We start from the raw sequence: 21,484 nt of genomic DNA on the forward strand, positions 1-21,484 counted from the left end.
CAAACAAACCATTTTATTCCAGATTTCTTGTAGCAGCTTAGGTTTTGTTGTTCTATACTACTTTTATGCATTATGTACATTAATATTCTAAATTCTGTAATTCTATAGTGTCTTATCTGAAAAAGATTGTGTTCATTTTTTTATTTCCATTGATTTTGGTTCTGAAAGAACATTTGTTTTCCTTTGTTCACACACCTTCTCCTAAACTTCCTGATACAGTCAGTTAGGGTTCAAACTGTTTAATTTCCTGTTCTCCAATCTTCCCAGTCCAATCCCGGTTCCAGCTCTGAATGACAGTATATCCAGCCTGATCAAGGTCATCTTGATCAAACTCACAAACTCTATGGAGGTTAATTTGTCTCAATATTATTCAATCAAAAAAAAACTAATCTCAATCAAAAAATATTAAGTTGTGATCAAAACTTTCAGAGTTGTAGCGATTATTTTTTTTATAAATGGAATATTTTATTTTGGGGAGAAAAAAAAATTGTTTGAAAAAACTTTTTTTTGATTAAAATGACAAATTTTTTCTCACAAAGAGAAAAAAGTTATTTGCAAAACATAAACTTTTATTTATGCATGTCAAAAATATTTGGTTACGACTCTCTTGGTTTTGACGATCTCTGTTTTTGGTTGAACTCAACGAATTTTGAGTTCTGGGAACATGAACATCCTGGGCGGGGCCTAAAGACGAACGCTGTAAGACGTTTCCCTATTGGTTAGCGCTGACTAAAGCAGCAGACTCTGATCCCTCCACCTCTGAACTTCTGGTCCAACTGCAGGGTTTGCAGCGTCGCTTCAGTGAGGAGACATCAACTCTACAGAAGAAAACTGAGCCGACAGTCAGAAATACGTGGTGACGTCAGCCGACACCAGCTCTCTCTTAAAGATTAGCTCCGCCCATACAAGGTGCATTACGGTAATGGAGCAGAAAGGACGCTGATCCTGGCAACGGTTGAGAAAATAAGAGGAAAACAGAAAAGTAACCTTCAGAACATTTATATTAATTACATTTTTACAACTTTCATATTCATGTTTTATGTAAAAGAATAAATATTTAATATTTTACTGTACAGTTTTGGAGAAATATCTTGTCAAAATACCTCAAAATGCTCAACCATTATATGCATTGGTCCCACTTTCAGGAATTTATTTCTCCAAAACCAAGAGAGGTGACAACACAATCTCTTCAGATTATATTAGAGGGTCATCTATATTATAACCAGAATTAGTATTTCATAATTTTACTGTAAAGGTTTGGAGAAATACACAACTACCCCAAGTGTAGTATAAAACAGAGTCCATGTCAGGCAGATGGCATCCCATAATCCTGTGTGTTGTCCTCACAACCCGTGAATCTTCCTGTCCTGTGCAGTTCCCTCACCACACTGTCATGCTGAGACACAGAGTGCTTTCCACCGTGGCCCTGTAGATATCTGTAAGCAGCTGAGGAGATGAAGAAGAGCTGTTGTTGTACCTTCTTCAACAGGCGAGGGGCGTTTCCAGTCCAGGAGAGGTCAGAGGAGATCTGGATGCTCTTGAACTTTAACCTGTCCAGACCACTTCCCAGGAACTCATTGACCTCACCAAAAAGAAGCGTTTGTGGTACTTTGTTGGGGTAGTTGTGTATTTCTCCAGAAACCTACAGTGAAATTATGAAATACTAATTCTGGTTATAATATAGATGACCCTCTAATATAATCTGAAGAGATTGTGTTGTCACCTCTCATGGTTTTGGAGAAATAAATTCCTGAAAGTGGGACCAATGCATATAATGGTTGAGCATTTTGAGGTATTTTGACAAGATATTTCTCCAAAACTGTACAGTAAAATATTAAATATTTATTCTTTTACATAAAACATGAATGTGAAAGTTGTAAAAATGTAATTAATATAAATGTTCTGTAGGTTACTTTTCTGTTTTCCTCTTATTTTCTCAACCGTTGCCAGGATCGGGTCCTTTCTGCTCCATTAAAGCACCTTCTATGCGCGACGCTAATCTTTAAGAGAGAGCTGGTGTCGGCTGACGTCACCACGTATTTCTGACTGTCGGCTCAGTTTTCTTCTGTACAGTTGATGTCTCCTCACTGAAGCGACGCTGCAAACCCTGCAGTTGGAGCAGAAGTTCAGAGGTGGAGGGATCAGAGTCTGCGGCTTTAGTCAGCGCTAACCAATAGGGAAACGTCTTACAGCGTTCGACTTTAGGCCCCGCCCAGGATGTTCATGTTCCCAGAACTCAAAATTCGTTGAGTTCAACCAAAAACAGAGATCGTCAAAACCAAGAGAGTCGTAACCAAAGATTTTTGACATGCGCAAATAAAAGTTTATGTTTTGCAAATAACTTTTTTCTCTTCGTGAGAAAAAATTTGTCATTTTAATCAAAAAAAAGTTTTATCAAACTATTTTTTTTTCTCCCCAAAATAAAATATTCCATTTATAAAAAAAATAATCGCTACAACTCTGAAAGTTTTGATCACAACTTAATATTTTTTGATTGAGATTAGTTTTTTTTTTTGATTGAATATTCCAAAAGTTTTGACCACAATTTTTTTTTTTTTATTGAGATTAGTTTTTTGTTTGATTGAATAATATTGAGACAAATTTACCTCCATAAAACTCCTGTTTCCATTTCAGATGAACAAACTGGAGCAGATTTGAACAGAAACACTGCCCTCTACTGGCAGAAACAACACCTACAGGTCAACAGACAGACGTATTGAGTTTTTATTGCAGATCAGGTTTTCTATCCGACTAGGTGTCATTCTGCAGCTTGCTTCAGACTGAATATGTTTTCATCTCAACCAGAAGCTAATTTCTCAGCTGTTCATGCAGGTTTGGATTGTTTTCTTCAGATTCGGTATGTAGCCTGAATTCACTGCTGCACTGCTGGGACCAGACTGGTTTATGTGATGTAGCAGGAAACCACTGAAAAAATGAAAACATTTTGAAACCATTTTGTCCCATTAAACATTTATAAATGATTAAAAGTAACTTTTTATGTTCGACAGTTTTATTCGTAGTTTACAAATGTTCAGAGTTTTGGTATTAAACTCAAATACATAAAAACTCATACCTGTAATGCCGTACTTTTACCAAAAGATGGCGACATAAAGCAGAACTCTAAATGTTAGTGCAGCAGTAAAAAAAAATAAAAATAAATAAAATCCAAGAAATGTTTTAACTATGCCAAAAGGTAAGAAAATTTATAAAAATTAATCTATAGTAAAATTAATGTTGATAAAATGTAAAAATAGCAAAATACAAATAACAAAAATATTTATTTTAAAAATAAGGAATGATGAATGTGAGCAATCCTAACTTAATAGTTTCCATCACCTCACACTGATCCCTCCTCATTGTGTCTGGTCCTCAGTTATGTGCTCAGAGTGAGTCCTCCTCATTGTGTCTGGTCTTCAGTTATTTGCTCCGAGTGAGCCCTCCTCATTGTGATTGGTTCTCAGTTATTTGCTCAGAGTGAGCCCTCCTCATTGTGATTGGTTCTCAGTTATTTGCTCAGAGTGAGCCCTCCTCATTGTGATTGGTTCTCAGTTATGTGCTCAGAGTGAGCCCTCCTCATTGTGATTGGTTCTCAGTTATGTGCTCAGAGTGAGCCCTCCTCATTGTGATTGGTTCTCAGTTATTTGCTCAGAGTGAGCCCTCCTCATTGTGATTGGTTCTCAGTTATTTGCTCAGAGTGAGCCCTCCTCATTGTGTCTGGTCTTCAGTTATTAGCTCAGAGTGAGCCCTCCTCATTGTGTCTGGTCCTCAGTTATGTGCTCAGAGTGAGCCCTCCTCATTGTGATTGGTTCTCAGTTATGTGCTCAGAGTGAGCCCTCCTCATTGTGATTGGTTCTCAGTTATTTGCTCAGAGTGAGCCCTCCTCATTGTGATTGGTTCTCAGTTATGTGCTCAGAGTGAGCCCTCCTCATTGTGATTGGTTCTCAGTTATGTGCTCAGAGTGAGCCCTCGTCATTGTGATTGGTTCTCAGTTATGTGCTCAGAGTGAGCCCTCCTCATTGTGATTGGTTCTCAGTTATTTGCTCAGAGTGAGCCCTCCTCATTGTGATTGGTTCTCAGTTATTTGCTCAGAGTGAGCCCTCCTCATTGTGATTGGTTCTCAGTTATTTGCTCAGAGTGAGCCCTCCTCATTGTGATCTGGTTCTCAGTTATGTAGCTCAGAGTGAGCCCTCCTCATTGTGATTGGTTCTCAGTTATGTGCTCAGAGTGAGCCCTCCTCATTGTGATTGGTTCTCAGTTATGTGCTCAGAGTGAGCCCTCCTCATTGTGATTGGTTCTCAGTTATGTGCTCAGAGTGAGCCCTCCTCGTTGTGTCTGGTCCTCAGTTATTAGCTCAGAGTGAGCCCTCCTCATTGTGTCTGGTCCTCAGTTATGTGCTCAGAGTGAGCCCTCCTCATTGTGATTGGTTCTCAGTTATGTGCTCAGAGTGAGCCCTCCTCATTGTGATTGGTTCTCAGTTATGTGCTCAGAGTGAGCCCTCCTCATTGTGATTGGTTCTCAGTTATGTGCTCAGAGTGAGCCCTCCTCGTTGTGTCTGGTCCTCAGTTATTTGCTCAGAGTGAGCCCTCCTCATTGTGATTGGTTCTCAGTTATTAGCTCAGAGTGAGCCCTCCTCATTGTGTCTGGTCCTCAGTTATGTGCTCAGAGTGAGCCCTCCTCATTGTGATTGGTTCTCAGTTATGTGCTCAGAGTGAGCCCTCCTCATTGTGATTGGTTCTCAGTTATGTGCTCAGAGTGAGCCCTCCTCGTTGTGTCTGGTCCTCAGTTATTTGCTCAGAGTGAGCCCTCCCCGCTCTGTAGTAGGAGCAGATCGTGTACTCTCTCAGATCCGCTCCGAGCCGTCACTGTTTGGACGGGTTGCCGGAGTTTGGTGAAGAAAACCTCTCCATCCTCGGACCCCAGCTGTGTGGTCCAGCCCGGAAAACCGAGAGCGTTGGACTTACCTGGTGCTGCTGCAGGATCCAGCTGACCTGAGAAAAAGTCCATAATTGGGCTCGGTTCTGGATAGAAGCTGTGAAATCAGAGGTAGTTTTTTAACTTGTTCTTGTTTAAAACTTTAAAATCAGCTTCAAATGATTGAACTGCTCTCAGATGTGTTACAGTTGAGGTCTTCCTCTAATAATTAATTTATTAGGCCTGTTTAATTCAGATCCGGTCTAGTCCAGATGTTTGCAAATGTTTTCAGTTCTGCTGGCTCGGTGGAAACATTTTAATATTTACAATCTGTAATCTGCCTCACATGGATCATGTCTCAAAATGTTTCAAGGGTAAATACACTAAAATGAATCTCTAAAATAGCAACCGTTCATCTGAACACAAACTTATGGAGAAACTTTAGGCTGCAGATGGAAGTCCAAGTCATCCTCATAGAGAACCTTACAAAACCGATCTACAGTCAGGGTCCACCTGGGTCCGTCTATGTGATAGAAATCTGTGAAACATCCTGAAACACTCTAAGAACCAGTTTCTCCCACATCCCTCATCCTGGATGAGGGAACACTGTACAGCTTAAACTAGACCCACAGTACGGTCCAGTTCCCAGGTTTCCCACCTAACCAGGCAGGATTTCCACTCCCTTCATGACTGTCTGGCAGCAGGAAGATGACAGAATAGTAAAACAAGATAATTAAGGTTCTACAATAAAGTATGTCTCTATGCCGATGATATTATTGTGAATCGGCACTTTGTAAATGAACTGAAATACTGACAGGATTTTCATACATCTGCAAACTTATCTTCAATATTTTTCCCTTTTTCTGTCAAACCTTTAAAAGAAACTACTAAAAAGCCTCTAAGCTCCCATTTTATGTTAACCACTGGAGATGTGAAAAGTCAGGCAGCTAAAGTTCCTTCCAGATCCCACAGAGCTTTTTAATTCCTATGGACAGTCCTCCCTCCTTCACTGATATTCACAAACCCAAATCCTGCCACAGATTATTTCATTATATTTGTTCACTTTTATCAGTGTTTGAGTAGAAAGATAAGAAACATGAAATTTCCGTGAGTTCTAATGAGACAGAGATCCCATTATATGTTTAACAGCTCAGATCCAGTTTTTATAGATTAATCATTCCGACATTCATAACTCCGAAAAGACCAATTTCAATCAGAAAGAATAGTTAAGGCAGTAGTTAAGTTCCTGTCACGAAGAACATTCTGTAACTGCAGCTCTGTGTTCCCCATCAGAAAGAACGTTCTGAAACTGCAGCTCTGCGTTCCCCATCAGGAAGAACATTCTGTAACTGCAGCTCTGTGTTCCCCATCAGAAAGAACGTTCTGTAACTGCAGCTCTGTGTTCCCCATCAGGAAGAACGTTCTGTAACTGCAGCTCTGTGTTCCCCATCAGAAAGAACGTTCTGTAACTGCAGCTCTGTGTTCCCCATCAGGAAGAACGTTCTGTAACTGCACCTCTGTGTTCCCCATCGGAAAGAACGTTCTGTAACTGCAGCTCTGTGTTCCCCTTCAGGAAGAACGTTCTGTAACTGCACCTCTGTGTTCCCCTTCAGGAAGAACGTTCTGTAACTGCAGCTCTGTGTTCCCCATCACGAAGAACGTTCTGTAACTGCAGCTCTGCGTTCCCCGTCAGGAAGAACGTTCTGTAACTGCAGCTCTGTGTTCCCCATCAGGAAGAACGTTCTGTAACTGCAGCTCTGAGTTCCCCATCACAAAGAACGTTCTGTAACTGCAGCTCTGCGTTCCCCATCAGGAAGAACGTTCTGTAACTGCAGCTCTGCGTTCCCCGTCAGGAAGAACGTTCTGTAACTGCAGCTCTGCGTTCCCCATCAGGAAGAACGTTCTGTACCTGCAGCTCGGCGTTCTCCATCAGGAAGAGCGCTCTGTAACTGCATCTTTGTGTTTTCTCTCAGGAAGAACATTTTGTAACTGCAGCTCAGCGTTCCCCGTCGGGAAGAACGTTCTGTAACTGCAGCTCTGCGTTCTCCATCAGGAAGAGCGCTCTGTAACTGCAGCTAAGCGTTCCTCATCAGGAAGAACGTTCTGTGACTGCAGCTCTGCGTTCCCCGTCAGAAATAACGTTCTGTAACTGCAGCTCAGCGTTCCCCGTCAGGAAGAACGTTCTGTAACTGCAGCTCAGCAATCCTGTCAGGAAGAACGCTCTGTAACTGCAGCTCATGTTTCCGCGTCGGGAAGTAGGTTCTGTAACTGCAGCTCTGTGTTCCCCATCAGGAAGAACGTTCTGTAACTGCAGCTTAGCGTTCCCCGTCAGGAATAACATTCTGTAACTGCAGCTTAGCCTTCCCTGTCAGGAATAATGTTCTGTAACTGCAGCTCAGCGTTCCCCGTCAGGAAGAACGTTCTGTAACTGCAGCTCAGCGTTCCCCGTCAGGAAGAACGTTCTGTAACTGCAGCTCTGCGTTCTCCGTCAGGAAGAACGCTCTGTAACTGCAGCTCAGCGTTCCACGTCAGGAAGAACACTCTGTAACTGCAGCTCAGCGTTCCCCGTCAGGAAGAACATTCTGTAACTGCAGCTCTGCATTCCCCATCAGGAAGAACGTTCTGTAACTGCAGCTCAGCGTTCCCCGTCGGGAGTAATGTTCTGTAACTGCAGCTCTGCGTTCCCCGTCAGGAATAACATTCTGTGACTGCAGCTCAGCGTTCCACGTCAGGAAGAACGTTCTGTACCTGCAGCTCAGCGTTCCCTGTCAGGAAGAACGTTCTGTAACTGCAGCTCTGCGTTCCCTTCAGGAAGAACGTTCTGTAACTGCACTTCTGTGTTCCCCATCAGGAAGAACGTTCTGTAACTGCAGCTCAGCGTTCCCCGTCAGGAAGAATGTTCTGTGACCGCAGCTCTGTGTTCCCCGTCAGGAATAACGCTCTGTAACTGCAGCTCAGCGTTCCCCGTCAGGAAGAACATTCTTTAACTGCAGCTTAGCGTTCCCCGTCAGGAAGAACGTTCTGTAACTGCAGCTCAGCAATCCTGTCAGGAAGAACGTTCTGTAACTGCAGCCCTGCGTTCCTCGTCAGGAAGAATGTTCTGTAATTGCAGATCTGCGTTCTCTGTCAGGAAGAACGCTCTGTAACTGCAGCTAAGCGTTCCTCATCAGGAAGAACGTTCTGTAACTGCAGCTCTGCGTTCCACGTCAGGAAGAACGTTCTGTAACTGCAGCTCAATGTTCCCCGTCAGGAATAACGTTCTGTAACTGCAGCTCTGTGTTCCCCATCAGGAAGAACGTTTTGTACCTGCACTTCTGTGTTCCCCATCAGGAAGAACGTTCTGTAACTGCAGCTCAGCGTTCCCCGTCAGGAAGAATGTTCTGTGACCGCAGCTCTGCGTTCCCCGTCAGGAATAACGCTCTGTAACTGCAGCTCAGCGTTCCCCATCAGGAAGAACATTCTTTAACTGCAGCTTAGCGTTCCCTTCAGGAAGAACGTTCTGTAACTGCACTTCTGTGTTCCCCATCAGGAAGAACGTTCTGTAACTGCAGCTCAGCGTTCCCCGTCAGGAAGAATGTTCTGTGACCGCAGCTCTGCGTTCCCCGTCAGGAAGAACATTCTTTAACTGCAGCTTAGCGTTCCCCGTCAGGAAGAACGTTCTGTAACTGCAGCTCAGCAATCCTGTCAGGAAGAACGTTCTGTAACTGCAGCCCTGCCTTCCTCGTCAGGAAGAATGTTCTGTAATTGCAGATCTGCGTTCTCTGTCAGGAAGAACGCTCTGTAACTGCAGCTAAGCGTTCCTCATCAGGAAGAACATTCTGTAACTGCAGCTCTGCATTCCCCATCAGGAAGAACGTTCTGTAACTGCAGCTCAGCGTTCCCCGTCAGGAAGAACGTTCTGTAACTGCAGCTCAGCAATCCTGTCAGGAAGAACGCTCTGTAACTGCGGCTCATGTTTCCCCGTCGGGAAGTACGTTCTGTAACTGCAGCTCAGCGTTCCCCGTCAGGAAGAACGTTCTGTAACTGCAGCTCTGCGTTCTCCGTCAGGAAGAACGCTCTGTAACTGCAGCTCAGCGTTCCCCGTCAGGAGTAATGTTCTGTATCTGCAGCTCAGCGTTCCCCGTCAGGAATAACATTCTGTGACTGCAGCTCAGCGTTCCACGTCAGGAAGAACGTTCTGTACCTGCAGCTCAGCGTTCCACGTCAGGAAGAACGTTCTGTAACTGCTGCTCTGCGTTCCCTTCAGGAAGAACGTTCTGTAACTGCAGCTCTGCGTTCTCCGTCAGGAAGAACGCTCTGTAACTGCAGCTCAGCGTTCCCCGTCGGGAGTAATGTTCTGTAACTGCAGCTCTGCGTTCCCCGTCAGGAATAACATTCTGTGACTGCAGCTCAGCGTTCCACGTCAGGAAGAACGTTCTGTACCTGCAGCTCAGCGTTCCCTGTCAGGAAGAACGTTCTGTAACTGCAGCTCTGCGTTCCCTTCAGGAAGAACGTTCTGTAACTGCACCTCTGTGTTCCCCATCAGGAAGAACGTTCTGTAACTGCAGCTCAGCGTTCCCCGTCAGGAAGAATGTTCTGTGACCGCAGCTCTGTGTTCCCCATCAGGAATAACGCTCTGTAACTGCAGCTCAGCGTTCCCCGTCAGGAAGAACATTCTTTAACTGCAGCTTAGCATTCCCCGTCAGGAAGAACGTTCTGTAACTGCACTTCTGTGTTCCCCATCGGGAAGAACGTTCTGTAACTGCAGCTCAGCGTTCCCCGTCAGGAAGAATGTTCTGTGACCGCAGCTCTGTGTTCCCCGTCAGGAATAACGCTCTGTAACTGCAGCTCAGCGTTCCCCGTCAGGAAGAACATTCTTTAATTGCAGCTTAGCGTTCCCCGTCAGGAAGAACGTTCTGTAACTGCAGCCCTGCGTTCCTCATCAGGACGAATGTTCTGTAACTGCAGCTCAGCGTTCCCCATCAGGAAGAACATTCTTTAAGTGCAGCTTAGCGTTCCCTGTCAGGAAGAACGTTCTGTAACTGCAGCTAAGCGTTCCTCATCAGGAAGAACGTTCTGTAACTGCAGCTCTGCGTTCCCCGTCAGGAATAACGTTCTGTAACAGCAGCTCTGTGTTCCCCATCAGGAAGAACGTTCTGTAACTGCAGCTCTGCGTTCCCCGTCAGGAAGAACGTTCTGTAACTGCAGCTCTGCGTTCCCTTCAGGAAGAACGTTCTGTAACTGCACTTCTGTGTTCCCCGTCAGGAATAACGCTCTGTAACTGCAGCTCAGCGTTCCTCATCAGGAAGAATGTTCTGTAATTGCAGATCTGCGTTCTCCGTCAGGAAGAACGCTCTGTAACTGCAGCTAAGCGTTCCTCATCAGGAAGAACGTTCTGTAACTGCAGCTCTGCGTTCCACGTCAGGAAGAACGTTCTGTAACTGCAGCTCAGTGTTCCCCGTCAGGAATAACGTTCTGTAACTGCAGCTCTGTGTTCCCCATCAGGAAGAACGTTCTGTACCTGCACTTCTGTGTTCCCCATCAGGAAGAACGTTCTGTAACTGCAGCTCAACGTTCCCCGTCAGGAAGAATGTTCTGTGACTGCAGCTCTGCGTTCCCCGTCAGGAATAACGCTCTGTAACTGCAGCTCAGCGTTCCCTGTCAGGAAGAACATTCTTTAACTGCAGCTTAGCGTTCCCTTCAGGAAGAACGTTCTGTAACTGCACTTCTGTGTTCCCCATCAGGAATAACGTTCTGTAACTGCAGCTCTGTGTTCCCCATCAGGAAGAACGTTCTGTACCTGCACTTCTGTGTTCCCCATCAGGAAGAACGTTCTGTAACTGCAGCTCAACGTTCCCCGTCAGGAAGAATGTTCTGTGACCGCAGCTCTGCGTTCCCCGTCAGGAATAACGCTCTGTAACTGCAGCTCAGCGTTCCCCGTCAGGAAGAACATTCTTTAACTGCAGCTTAGCATTCCCCGTCAGGAAGAACGTTCTGTAACTGCAGCTCAGCAATCCTGTCAGGAAGAACGTTCTGTAACTGCAGCCCTGCGTTCCTCGTCAGGAAGAACATTCTGTGACTGCAGCTCAGTGTTCCCCATCAGGAATAACGTTCTGTAACTGCAGCTCTGGTGGACCTGGCAGATCACCAGCTGCTGCCTACCACAGTTCTCCGACAGTTACATGTATTTACTAGAATCTGTACTACCTGTAATCATTGAGGTTTCTGTTTAGTTTGGTTTTCGGACCAACTATTCTCTAATCTATGTGATGTCAGACAGTTGAATCTCAGAACAATCTGTTCCATAAATCTGTTCAGTGTCTTTATTATTTAGAACTCTTTGGATTTATCAGCAGATGCTTGAATGAGCTCTGCAAAGATGTAATGATCTATCTCTCTGCCAATCTGTCTGTCCCTGATGATGTCTCTGATGATCTGTCTCTCTGTTTTTCTTGGTCTACCTACAGGTTTTCTGAGTGCAGACCATTCTAGTTCCGACCAAAACTACAGACCTCCCTGAATCAAAGCTGAGCGTCCTGCCTTCCTGACCGTTCCTTTACCTGGGATCAGCACCGAGATGCTCCGTAGTGACAGGAAGCAGGATTCCAGCACGCAGGAAGGGGAACAGTGGTCAAGACAGACGACGATCGGCTGACGGGCTTCTTTCCATTAGATCTTAGCCACCTTCGAGATCTTTCTCTCTGATAGCAGAAGATGTCAGCTGATAACAGCTCACCGCCATCTCTGCCCTCAATGAGGTCGTTCCCTGCCCTCCCCCAGCACCAGGCTCCGCCCACCCCTTCGCCGTCACCCAGTCCGCCCACCACCATCTGCGGCCGGCTGTCCAACGGCAGCCAAACGGGCCCCAGTCCCACCAACTCCAGGGGGTCTCTGCAGGGCATCTCCTTCCTGTTGCAGATCGGACTCACCAGAGAGACGGTGACACTGGATCCTGGAGACATGTCGCTGTTGGCAGTTCGAGAGCTTGTCTGCTCCATCGTGGATCAGAAGGTACGGTACGGTTTTGTGAGACCCTTCAAATTTTCAGCAAAAAAAAAGCAGGTTATCAGTGGAACTTCAAAAACACTGTGCCCTGCAGGGACCTCCTGCTCAGGTCAGGAAGTTCCAGCCAGAAACGCAGCTGCGAACCAGTTTAAAGTCCCAGTACTGTCAGTGTTGGTTAGTGGTGTTAGGAGAGAAGGTATACCCCTGCTCTGATGGTAGCTGATCATTCCATCAAGGTGGAAGAACCAGAGAGAACAATCTGCACTTCAATTTCCTGGTAGGTATGGCAGAACCATGTTCCTCAGAGGAAGTCAACATTTCAGGAGACGCATCAGCCTGTGGGACTGTTTAAACAGCTAGTGCAGACCCAAAGGTTCGTCTGGAGGCAGCAGCAGAGACAACTGTCTCTTTTCCATTAGTTTCTAATCTACTCAACTCCAGTCGAGTCATGTCGGTTCGGCTCTAGACGCTTTGGTTCGTTTTTCGTTGAGTACCATCTCAATATGGGCGGGATCGTCAAGAGCAGCACCACAGTCTGAAAAAATAATGTGACGTGATTTTTGTTGTGGCACAATCACAACAAGAATGGAGGACCTGCTGCTCAGTCTATGGCTCAGAGCCAGAGCCTCAGGCTGGGGGCAGCGAGATGAAGCACCCTGGATCAGTACAGGAGACAGAGGAACACCATGGAGCGGTATCAAACCGAAGAGTACAAGAGCAAGTAGAGCTGTGCTCAGGCAGGCTGGTGTAGATGAGGCTGAAGAACTGAGACCAGGATCAGGTGTTTCTACAGTTCAGTCTACAGACGTCTGCGCCGAGCCAAGCCTTATCTCTCAGCATCTTCTGGTTTTACAGCTCGCACTGAACACACCACCTGTTTACAGGCTCAATCTCACACACACACACACACACACACACAAACACACACACACACACACACACACACAAACACAAACACACACACACTCAGCAGGAGCAGCCTCCTGGTCAGAGCAGGAGTTCATCTCTGTATTTGAACCTTCTCTCAGTTCTTCTCCTGCTTAATGTTGAACCTTTGCACAGATGTATTGATCATCAGATCTATGAACTGGTGGGTTCTCTGTGTGTCAGAGTTTGTTCCAGTTTCTCTGCTGTTACTGTTTTTACAGTCTCAACAAGGGAAGTGCAGTCTTTTCTCAGGGAATGTCACTTCCTGCTTGCTGCAGCGTAAGCGCTCTCCACTTCCTGTTTCACAGCTGCTTGTTGTTTTCAACAAGTTGACGGTCGATCAGCGCTGCTGCACCTGCTCACGGAGAGGCTTGAAAAAATTGTTTTTTTCTACCAGAAAAATTTGTGTTAGATAACAAATAATTTTTTTATCATAATTATTATTATTTGTTTTTTGTTTTTTTCTTGCAAGTATTCCTAATAATTATTATAAAATAATTTTATTTTGTCCTTATTGTTGTCTTGTTAATTTTTATACAAAACTAAAAACAAGAAAATTATTTTCTTCTTTATTTATAAAAAGTTTTTAAAATAATTTTAAAGAATAATACAAAATAAACAAAAACCTATGTATCTGAATACTGGATCACCTAAGCAGGAAGAACTGATTCAATGTATTTTGAATTTTATTTTTCATTACAATACAGTTTATTTTTATTTTTATTAGGTGTTAATTATTTATTGGAAATTTCTTCTATTTTCTGCTTAATTTACACTCATCAGCCACTTTACACCTGTCCAACTGCTCATTAACGCAAATTTCAAATCACAATAGCAGCTCACATGGCAGCAACTCAATACATTTAGGCCTGTAGACAAGGTCAAGATGATCTGCTGCAGTTCAAACCGAGCATCAGAATAGAGAAGAAAGGTGATTTAAGTGACTTTGAACGTAGCATGGTTGTTGGTGCCAGACAGGCTGGTCTGAGTATTTCAGAAACTGATGATCTACTGGGATTTTAACGCTCTACCATCTCTAGGGTTTACAGAGAATGGTCTGAAAAATAGAAAATATCCAGTGAGCAGCGGTTCTGTGGGTGAAAATGTCTTGTTGATGCCAGAGGTCAGAGGAGAATGGCCAGACTGGTTGGAGCTAATAGAAAGGCAACAGTAACTCAAATAACCACTCGTTACAACCAAGGCATGCAGAAGAGCATCTCTGAACACACAACATGTTGAACCTTTAGGTGGATGGACTACAGCAGCAGAAGACCACACCAGGTGCCACTCCTGTCAGCTAAGAACAGGAAACTGAGGCTACAATTCACACAGACTCACCAAAATTGGACAATAGAAGATTGGAAAAACGTTGCCTGGTCTGATGAGTCTCGATTTCTGCTGCAACATTCGGATGGTCGGGTCAGAATTTGGCATCAACATCATGAAAGCATGGATCCATCCTGTCTTGTATCAATGGTTCAGGCTGGTGGTGGTGGTGTAATGGTGTGGGGGATATTTTCTTGGCCCACTTTGGGCCCCTTGGTACCAATTGAGCATCGTGTCAACGCCACAGCCTACCTGAGTATTGTTGCTGACCATGTCCATCCCTTTATGACCACAGTGGACCCATCTTCTGATGGTTACTTCCAGCAGGATAACGCGTCATGTCATAAAGAACGAATCATCTCAGACTGGTTTCTTGAACATGACAATGAGTTCACTGGACTCAAATGGTCTCCAGTCACCAGATCTCAGTCCAATAGATCACCTTTGGGATGTGGTGGAACGGGAGATTCACATCATGGATGCAGCCGACAAATCTGCAGCATCTGTGTGATGCTATCATGTCAATATGGACCAAACTCTCTGAGGAATGTTTCCAGTACCTTGTTGAATCTATGCCACCAAGGATTAAAGCAGTTATATATATATACATATATATATATATATATATTCAATTCAGTTTTATTTATATGGCGCCAATTCACAACACATGTCGTCTCAAGGTTCTTCACAACAGTCAGGTTCATACATTCCTATTAATCGTAACCATTGAACAGTTCAGTCAGATTCAGTTATTTATTCAAATTGGATAAAAAGTTTTTCTATCTAAGGAAACCCAGCAGATTGCATCCAGTCAGTGACTTGCAGCATTCACTCCTCCTGGATGAGCATGTAGAGACAGTGGAGAGTCACTGGTGTTGACTTTGCAGCAATCCCTCATACTGAGCATGCATGTAGCGACAGTGGAGAGGAAAAACTCCCTTTTAACAGGAAGAAACCTCCAGCAGAACCAGAACCAGGCTCAGTGTGAGTGGCCATCTGCCACGACCGACTGGAGGTTAGAGAGAACAGAGCAGAGACACAAAGAAAACAAAGAAGTACTGATCCAGGAGTACTTTCTATGGGAAGGAAAAGTAAATGTTAATGGATGTAGCTCCTTTAGTCGTTTCATCTAGAAAGAAAGAACAGATAAACTCTGAGCCAGTTTTCAAGGTTAGAGTCTGAAAGAGAGAACATAGAGTTAGTTACAGTAGAAGCTCAGTCAGTAGCCATGTCTAGGAGAGAGAAAGGGTTAAACACTGAAAGACAGGGCTATGTGGATCATCAGTAGAAGGTGAGCATTAAGTTGTTGCCAGCAGAAGCTCGGACGATTCCCCTCTCCAGAAAGGTGTCACAGGTAGACACAGAGTCAGGCCAGGTGTAGCTTCTAGGAAGAGAAAAGAGAGAATAAAGTTAAAAGCTGAAATAACAGCAAATAATGCTAAATTGGAGAGTAGTGTGAGAATGTAGTGAAGAGGGTGAAAGTGGTCATTATGTCCTCCAGCAGCCTAAGCCTATAGCAGCATAACTACACAGATAGTTTCAGTTCAGATTATTTAGTTAAACGGCGCTTATTTACAACAATGTCGTCTCAAGGAACCTCACAAAGGGTCCCACTGATGGTCATTGTTATACTAAAAACCACAAGGATTGGGATACCTCCCTCTGTCAGACTGATTATAACCATTGGAAAAGAGAAGGGGTCATACAGGTAGCAGAAATGGAGGGTTTGTTTGCACCTCAACCATAACTGAGCCGGTTTAGGCTAAACCTGACTCCCCCTTACTCCAACCAACAGGGAGGAAGGAAGGCTCCCTCCATGATAACCTAAGCCACTCTAACTATAAGCTTAATCAAAAAGGAAAGTTTTAAACCTAGACTTAAAAGTAGACAGGGTGTCTGCCTCACGGACTAAAACTGGGAGCTGGTTCCACAGGAGAGGAGCCTGATAACTAAAAGATCTGCCTCCCATTCTACTTCTAGAGACTCTAGGAACCACCAGTAAACCTGCAGTCTGAGAACAAAGTGCTCTGTTAGGAACATATGGACCAATCAGATCTCTGATGTATGATGGATCTAGATCATTAAGGGCTTTATATGTGAGGAGGAGAATTTTAAATTCTATTCTGGATTTAACAGGGAGCCAATGAAGGGAAGCTAAAATAGGAGAAATATGATCTCTCTTTTTAATTTTCATCAGAACTCTTGCTGCAGCATTTTGAATCAGCTGAAGGCTTTTAACTGCATTTTGTGGACATCCTGATAGTAAAGAATTACAATAGTCCAGCCTTGAAGTAACAAATGCATGGACTAGTTTTTCAGCGTCACTCCTGGACAGGATATTTCTAATTTTGGCAATGTTCTGGAGATGAAAGAAGGAAATCCTAGAAACCTGTTTAATATGGGATTTAAATGACATGTCCTAGTCAAAGTTAACACCAAGGTTTTTTACTTTATTATCAGAGGTCAATTTAATGCCATCCAGGTTAAATGATTGACTAAGAAGTTTCTTTTTTAAAGACTCCGGTCCAAAGATGACAACTTCTGTCTTGTCTGAATTTAGAAGCAAAACATTTAACGTCATCCAAGTTTTTATGTCTTCAAGAAATGCTTGTAGTCTATCTAACTGGTTGGGTTCATCAGGATTTATGGATAAGTAAAGCTGAGTATCATCAGCGTAACAGTGAACATTTATCCCATGCTGCCTGATAATTTGACCTATTGGAAGCATATATATAGTAAAGAGAATTGGCCCAAGTACTGAACCCTGTGGTACTCCACAATTAACCCTGGAGTTTAAAGATGATTTATCATTTACATGAACAAACTGGAATCTGTCAGACAGATAAGATTTAAACCAGCCTAGCGCTGTTCCCCTGATCCCTACAGCATATTCCAGCCTTTCTAAGAGAATATTATGGTCGACTGTTATCTTTTATTAGGTATTTATTATTACATTTCTAAATATATTTTCATCATTTATTATTAAATATCAATTAACAGTAGATTATACAGGTCCTTCTCAAAATATTAGCATATTGTGATAAAGTTCATTATTTTCCATAATGTCATGATGAAAATTTAACATTCATATATTTTAGATTTATTGCACACTAACTGAAATATTTCAGGTCTTTTATTGTCTTAATACGGATGATTTTGGCATACAGCTCATGAAAACCCAAAATACCTATCTCACAAAATTAGCATATCATTAAAAGGGTCTCTAAACGAGCTATGAACCTAATCATCTGAATCAACGAGTTAACTCTAAACACCTGCAAAAGATTCCTGAGGCCTTTAAAACTCCCAGCCTGGTTCATCACTCAAAACCCCAATCATGGGTAAGACTGCCGACCTGACTGCTGTCCAGAAGGCCACTATTGACACCCTCAAGCAAGAGGATAAGACACAGAAAGAAATTTCTGAACGAATAGGCTGTTCCCAGAGTGCTGTATCAAGGCACCTCAGTGGGAAGTCTGTGGGAAGGAAAAAGTGTGGCAGAAAACGCTGCTCAACGAGAAGAGGTGACCGGACCCTGAGGAAGATTGTGGAGAAGGGCCGATTCCAGACCTTGGAGGACCTGCGGAAGCAGTGGACTGAGTCTGGAGTAGAAACATCCAGAGCCACCGTGCACAGGCGTGTGCAGGAAATGGGCTACAGGTGCCGCATTCCCCAGGTCAAGTCTCTTTTGAACCAGAAACAGCGGCAGAAGTGCCTGACCTGGGCTACAGAGAAGCAGCACTGGACTGTTGCTCAGTGGTCCAAAGTACTTTTTTCGGATGAAAGCAAATTCTGCATGTCATTCAGAAATCAAGGTGCCAGAGTCTGGAGGAAGACTGGGGAGAAGGAAATGCCAAAATGCCAGAAGTCCAGTGTCAAGTACCCACAGTCAGTGATGGTCTGGGGTGCCGTGTCAGCTGCTGGTGTTGGTCCACTGTGTTTTATCAAGGGCAGGGTCAATGCAGCTAGCTATCAGGAGATTTTGGAGCACTTCATGCTTCCATCTGCTGAAAAGCTTTATGGAGATGAAGATTTCATTTTTCAGCATGACCTGGCACCTGCTCACAGTGCCAAAACCACTGGTAAATGGTTTACTGACCATGGTATCACTGTGCTCAATTGGCCTGCCAACTCTCCTGACCTGAACCCCATAGAGAATCTGTGGGATATTGTGAAGAGAACGTTGAGAGACTCAAGACCCAACACTCTGGATGAGCTAAAGGCCGCTATCGAAGCATCCTGGGCCTCCATAAGACCTCAGCAGTGCCACAGGCTGATTGCCTCCATGCCACGCCGCATTGAAGCAGTCATTTCTGCAAAAGGATTCCCGACCAAGTATTGAGTGCATAACTGTACATGATTATTTGAAGGTTGACGTTTTTTGTATTAAAAACACTTTTCTTTTATTGGTCGGATGAAATATGCTAATTTTGTGAGATAGGAATTTTGGGTTTTCATGAGCTGTATGCCAAAATCATCTGTATTAAGACAATAAAAGACCTGAAATATTTCAGTTAGTGTGCAATGAATCTAAAATATATGAATGTTAAATTTTCATTATTACATTATGGAAAATAATGAACTTTATCACAATATGCTAATATTTTGAGAAGGACATGTAGAAGTATCATGAATGGTTTATTGGAGTTTTGGGATCCGTTCTGTCTGGAAGCGAAGCAGCATCCGTCTCCTCCCACCAACACCAACATATCCATGTTCAAAATGGGAAAATGTTCCATCTGGGTCTGGAAACGACCTGCATTCGATCTGATTGAGTCAGAACTCAAAGCTGATTGGTCAGAAGTCTGCTGCAGGCTGTGCCTGCCGGTGTTTGTAGGTGATGCAGTTTGTTTCTGTTTCTGATGAAGCAGAAGGATCTTCTATCTGATTTCAGGTGTTCCGGTGCGAACAGCTGATCCAGACTCTGAAATGTTATCCTGATATTTTAATTTCCTTTCCTCCTTTAGTTTCTGTTGGTAACAACATGATGAAACCGATTCCGTTCCGAGGTTCTGGGACAGCTTGTTTTCAAAGATCAGATTCCTCTTTGTCATAAACTGGAAAAACAGGATTAGATCGTAAACAAATATCAGGTGAGGTTGGCAGGATTCTACGTCTGATCACCAGGAACATTTTTTATTCCTGTTCAACGATTCCAGGACGAACTTCCCAAACTTGGGTCAGTAGGGGTTTTTAATTCAAGTTTCAGGAAGTTTGATGGTTCTTGGACTTCCTCCTGGTTTGTTTCCCAGCAGAATCCGTTAGCCGGAATACACGATTCCCAGGTCGACCCATAAAATGACATCATGACTGGAATTTTCTCTTTCCTCCTTTTGTGTTCGGTTATGTCATGTTTCTGCCGCGATGTGTTCAGGAGCAGTGGGAAGTTCCCCTCCTCTGCAGGGCACCCCACCCCCACATTCCCACTCCATCCTGGGCTGAGTCGCTCACCTGGAAGATTTTTATCCAAACTGGTGTGTTATTAGTGTGGATACTTATCTGTAAGGCATCGGTCCATTTAGATTCAGTTCAGAACCATTGGAGGGGGAAGCTGTCCACCCTAAACAGGTCAACAGTTCAGCACAGGTTCTGACTCAAGTTCCAGAGTTTTCAGTGTGTCCAAACATCTGGAAGTCCGTCCGCAGAAGTTCTAGAGTCATTCAGAATCAGAATTCTTTATTTGTCATTGTCATCAACAAAATTTCCAAAAACAGAACAAAACAGTGCAGCCAAGTAGTGCAAATTAAAGAAAATAAATATTAAAAAGTTAAAAAAGTTATAAGTTATAAAAAGTTATAAAAAAGGACTGTACAAGAATATTTACAGGTTGTTCCAGTATTGCACATGAGGTAGCATATTGCACTTAGTGTTAAAAGAAATTGCATGGAATATATTTACTGTTTATGTCGTTATTGATAGTAACAGTTGTTACAGAGTACATGAGGCGTTCAGGGCAACAACAACTCTGGGATAAAAGCTGTTTTTCAGTCTGTTTGTTTTTGTCCTTATTGCCCTGAAACGCCTCCCAGAGGGGAGCAGTTGAAAAAGATGGTGACCGGGTTGTGAGGAGTCCCTGATGATGCTGCGGGCTCTCCTGAGGTAGCGGGTGGAGTAAATCTCCACCAGGGAGGGGTTAGGGCAGCCAGTCAGTCTCTGGGTGATGTTGATGACCCATGGGAGCTGCTTCCTCTCTGCTGCAGTGCAGCTGGAGAACCACAGCAAGATGCCGCAGCTCAGCACCGACTCCACAGAGCAGCGTTAGAAGGACAACAGCAGCTCTGGTCGCAGGTTGTTCTTCCTGAGAATCCTCAGGAAGTACAGTCTCTACTGCACCTTCTTCAGGATCGCCGTAGAGTTGGTAGTCCACGTCAGATCCTTGGTGATGTGGGTGCCCAGGAACCTGAAGTCTGGCACCATCTCCACCCTGTCCCAGTTGATGGTGATGGGCTGTGTGTCCTGTTTACATCTCTGAAAGTCATCGATGAGCTCTTTTGACTTGGAGGTGTTCAGAGTCAGGTTATTGTCCATGCACCATGCTGACAGATGCTCCACCTCTGCCCTGTGAGCCGTCTCATCCCCTCCTGAGATGAACCCCACCACCGTGGTGTCGTCCGCGAACTTGATGATGGTGTTGCTCGGGTGGGTGGGGGTGCAGTCGTGGGTGTAGAGGGTGTAGAGCAGGGGGCTCAGCACACAGCCCTGTGGAGAGCCCGTGCTGGTCCTCGATGGAGAGGACAGGTGGTGTCCTACTCTCACCCTCTGGGAGCGGTCTGTCAAAAAGTCCATAATCCAACTACAGGTGCTGTTGGGGAGACCCAGATGTCCCAGTTTGCTCACCAGCCGGCTCGGGATGATGGTGTTGAACGCCGAGCTGAAGTCCAGGAAGAGCAGCCTCGTGTAGCTCCATCGCTGCTCCACGTGGGTCAGCGTGGTGTGCAGAGCGATGGCATCATCCGTGGACTGGTTGGCCCTGTAGGCAAACTGGTGGGGGTCGAGTGTGGGGGGCAGGTGTGAAGTGATATGACCCTGTACCAGTTTCTCGAAGTACTTCATGACGATGGGCGTGAGTGCTACTGGCCGGTAGTCAGTCAGGCTGGTGATGTTAGTCTGTTTAGGCAGAGGGACGATGGTGGAGGACTTCAGGCAAGGTGGGATGGAGCACTGGGAGAGGGACTGGTTAAAGATGGTCTGCGCAGTCCCTCAACACCCTCCCAGTCACCCCGTCGGGTCCAGCAGCTTTACGCGGGTTCACTGCTCTCAAGACTCTCCTCACATCCTGTGTCTCCACAGTGAAGGTCTGGTTGTTGAGGGGTGTAGACTGCAGTGCTGGTGGTTC

The 21,484-nt window shown here is 44.5% G+C and overlaps 1 protein-coding gene across 1 annotated transcript in view; it reads left to right on the forward strand.

Moving 5' to 3' along the window:
- Window positions 1-4,845: 4,845 nt before the first annotated feature.
- Window positions 4,846-21,484, forward strand: part of LOC124881795 (serine/threonine-protein kinase D3-like) — a 43,012-nt gene continuing 26,373 nt past the window's right edge. Inside the window, exons 1-2 of the mRNA XM_047387591.1 lie at window positions 4,846-5,043; window positions 11,358-11,901. Of these exons, the coding sequence (XP_047243547.1) occupies window positions 11,605-11,901 (297 nt within the window). The 5' untranslated portion in view covers window positions 4,846-5,043; window positions 11,358-11,604. The remainder of the gene's footprint in view (window positions 5,044-11,357; window positions 11,902-21,484) is intronic.

Source organism: Girardinichthys multiradiatus, chromosome 15 (assembly GCF_021462225.1).
Source record: "Girardinichthys multiradiatus isolate DD_20200921_A chromosome 15, DD_fGirMul_XY1, whole genome shotgun sequence".
NCBI classification, from domain to species: domain Eukaryota; kingdom Metazoa; phylum Chordata; class Actinopteri; order Cyprinodontiformes; family Goodeidae; genus Girardinichthys; species Girardinichthys multiradiatus.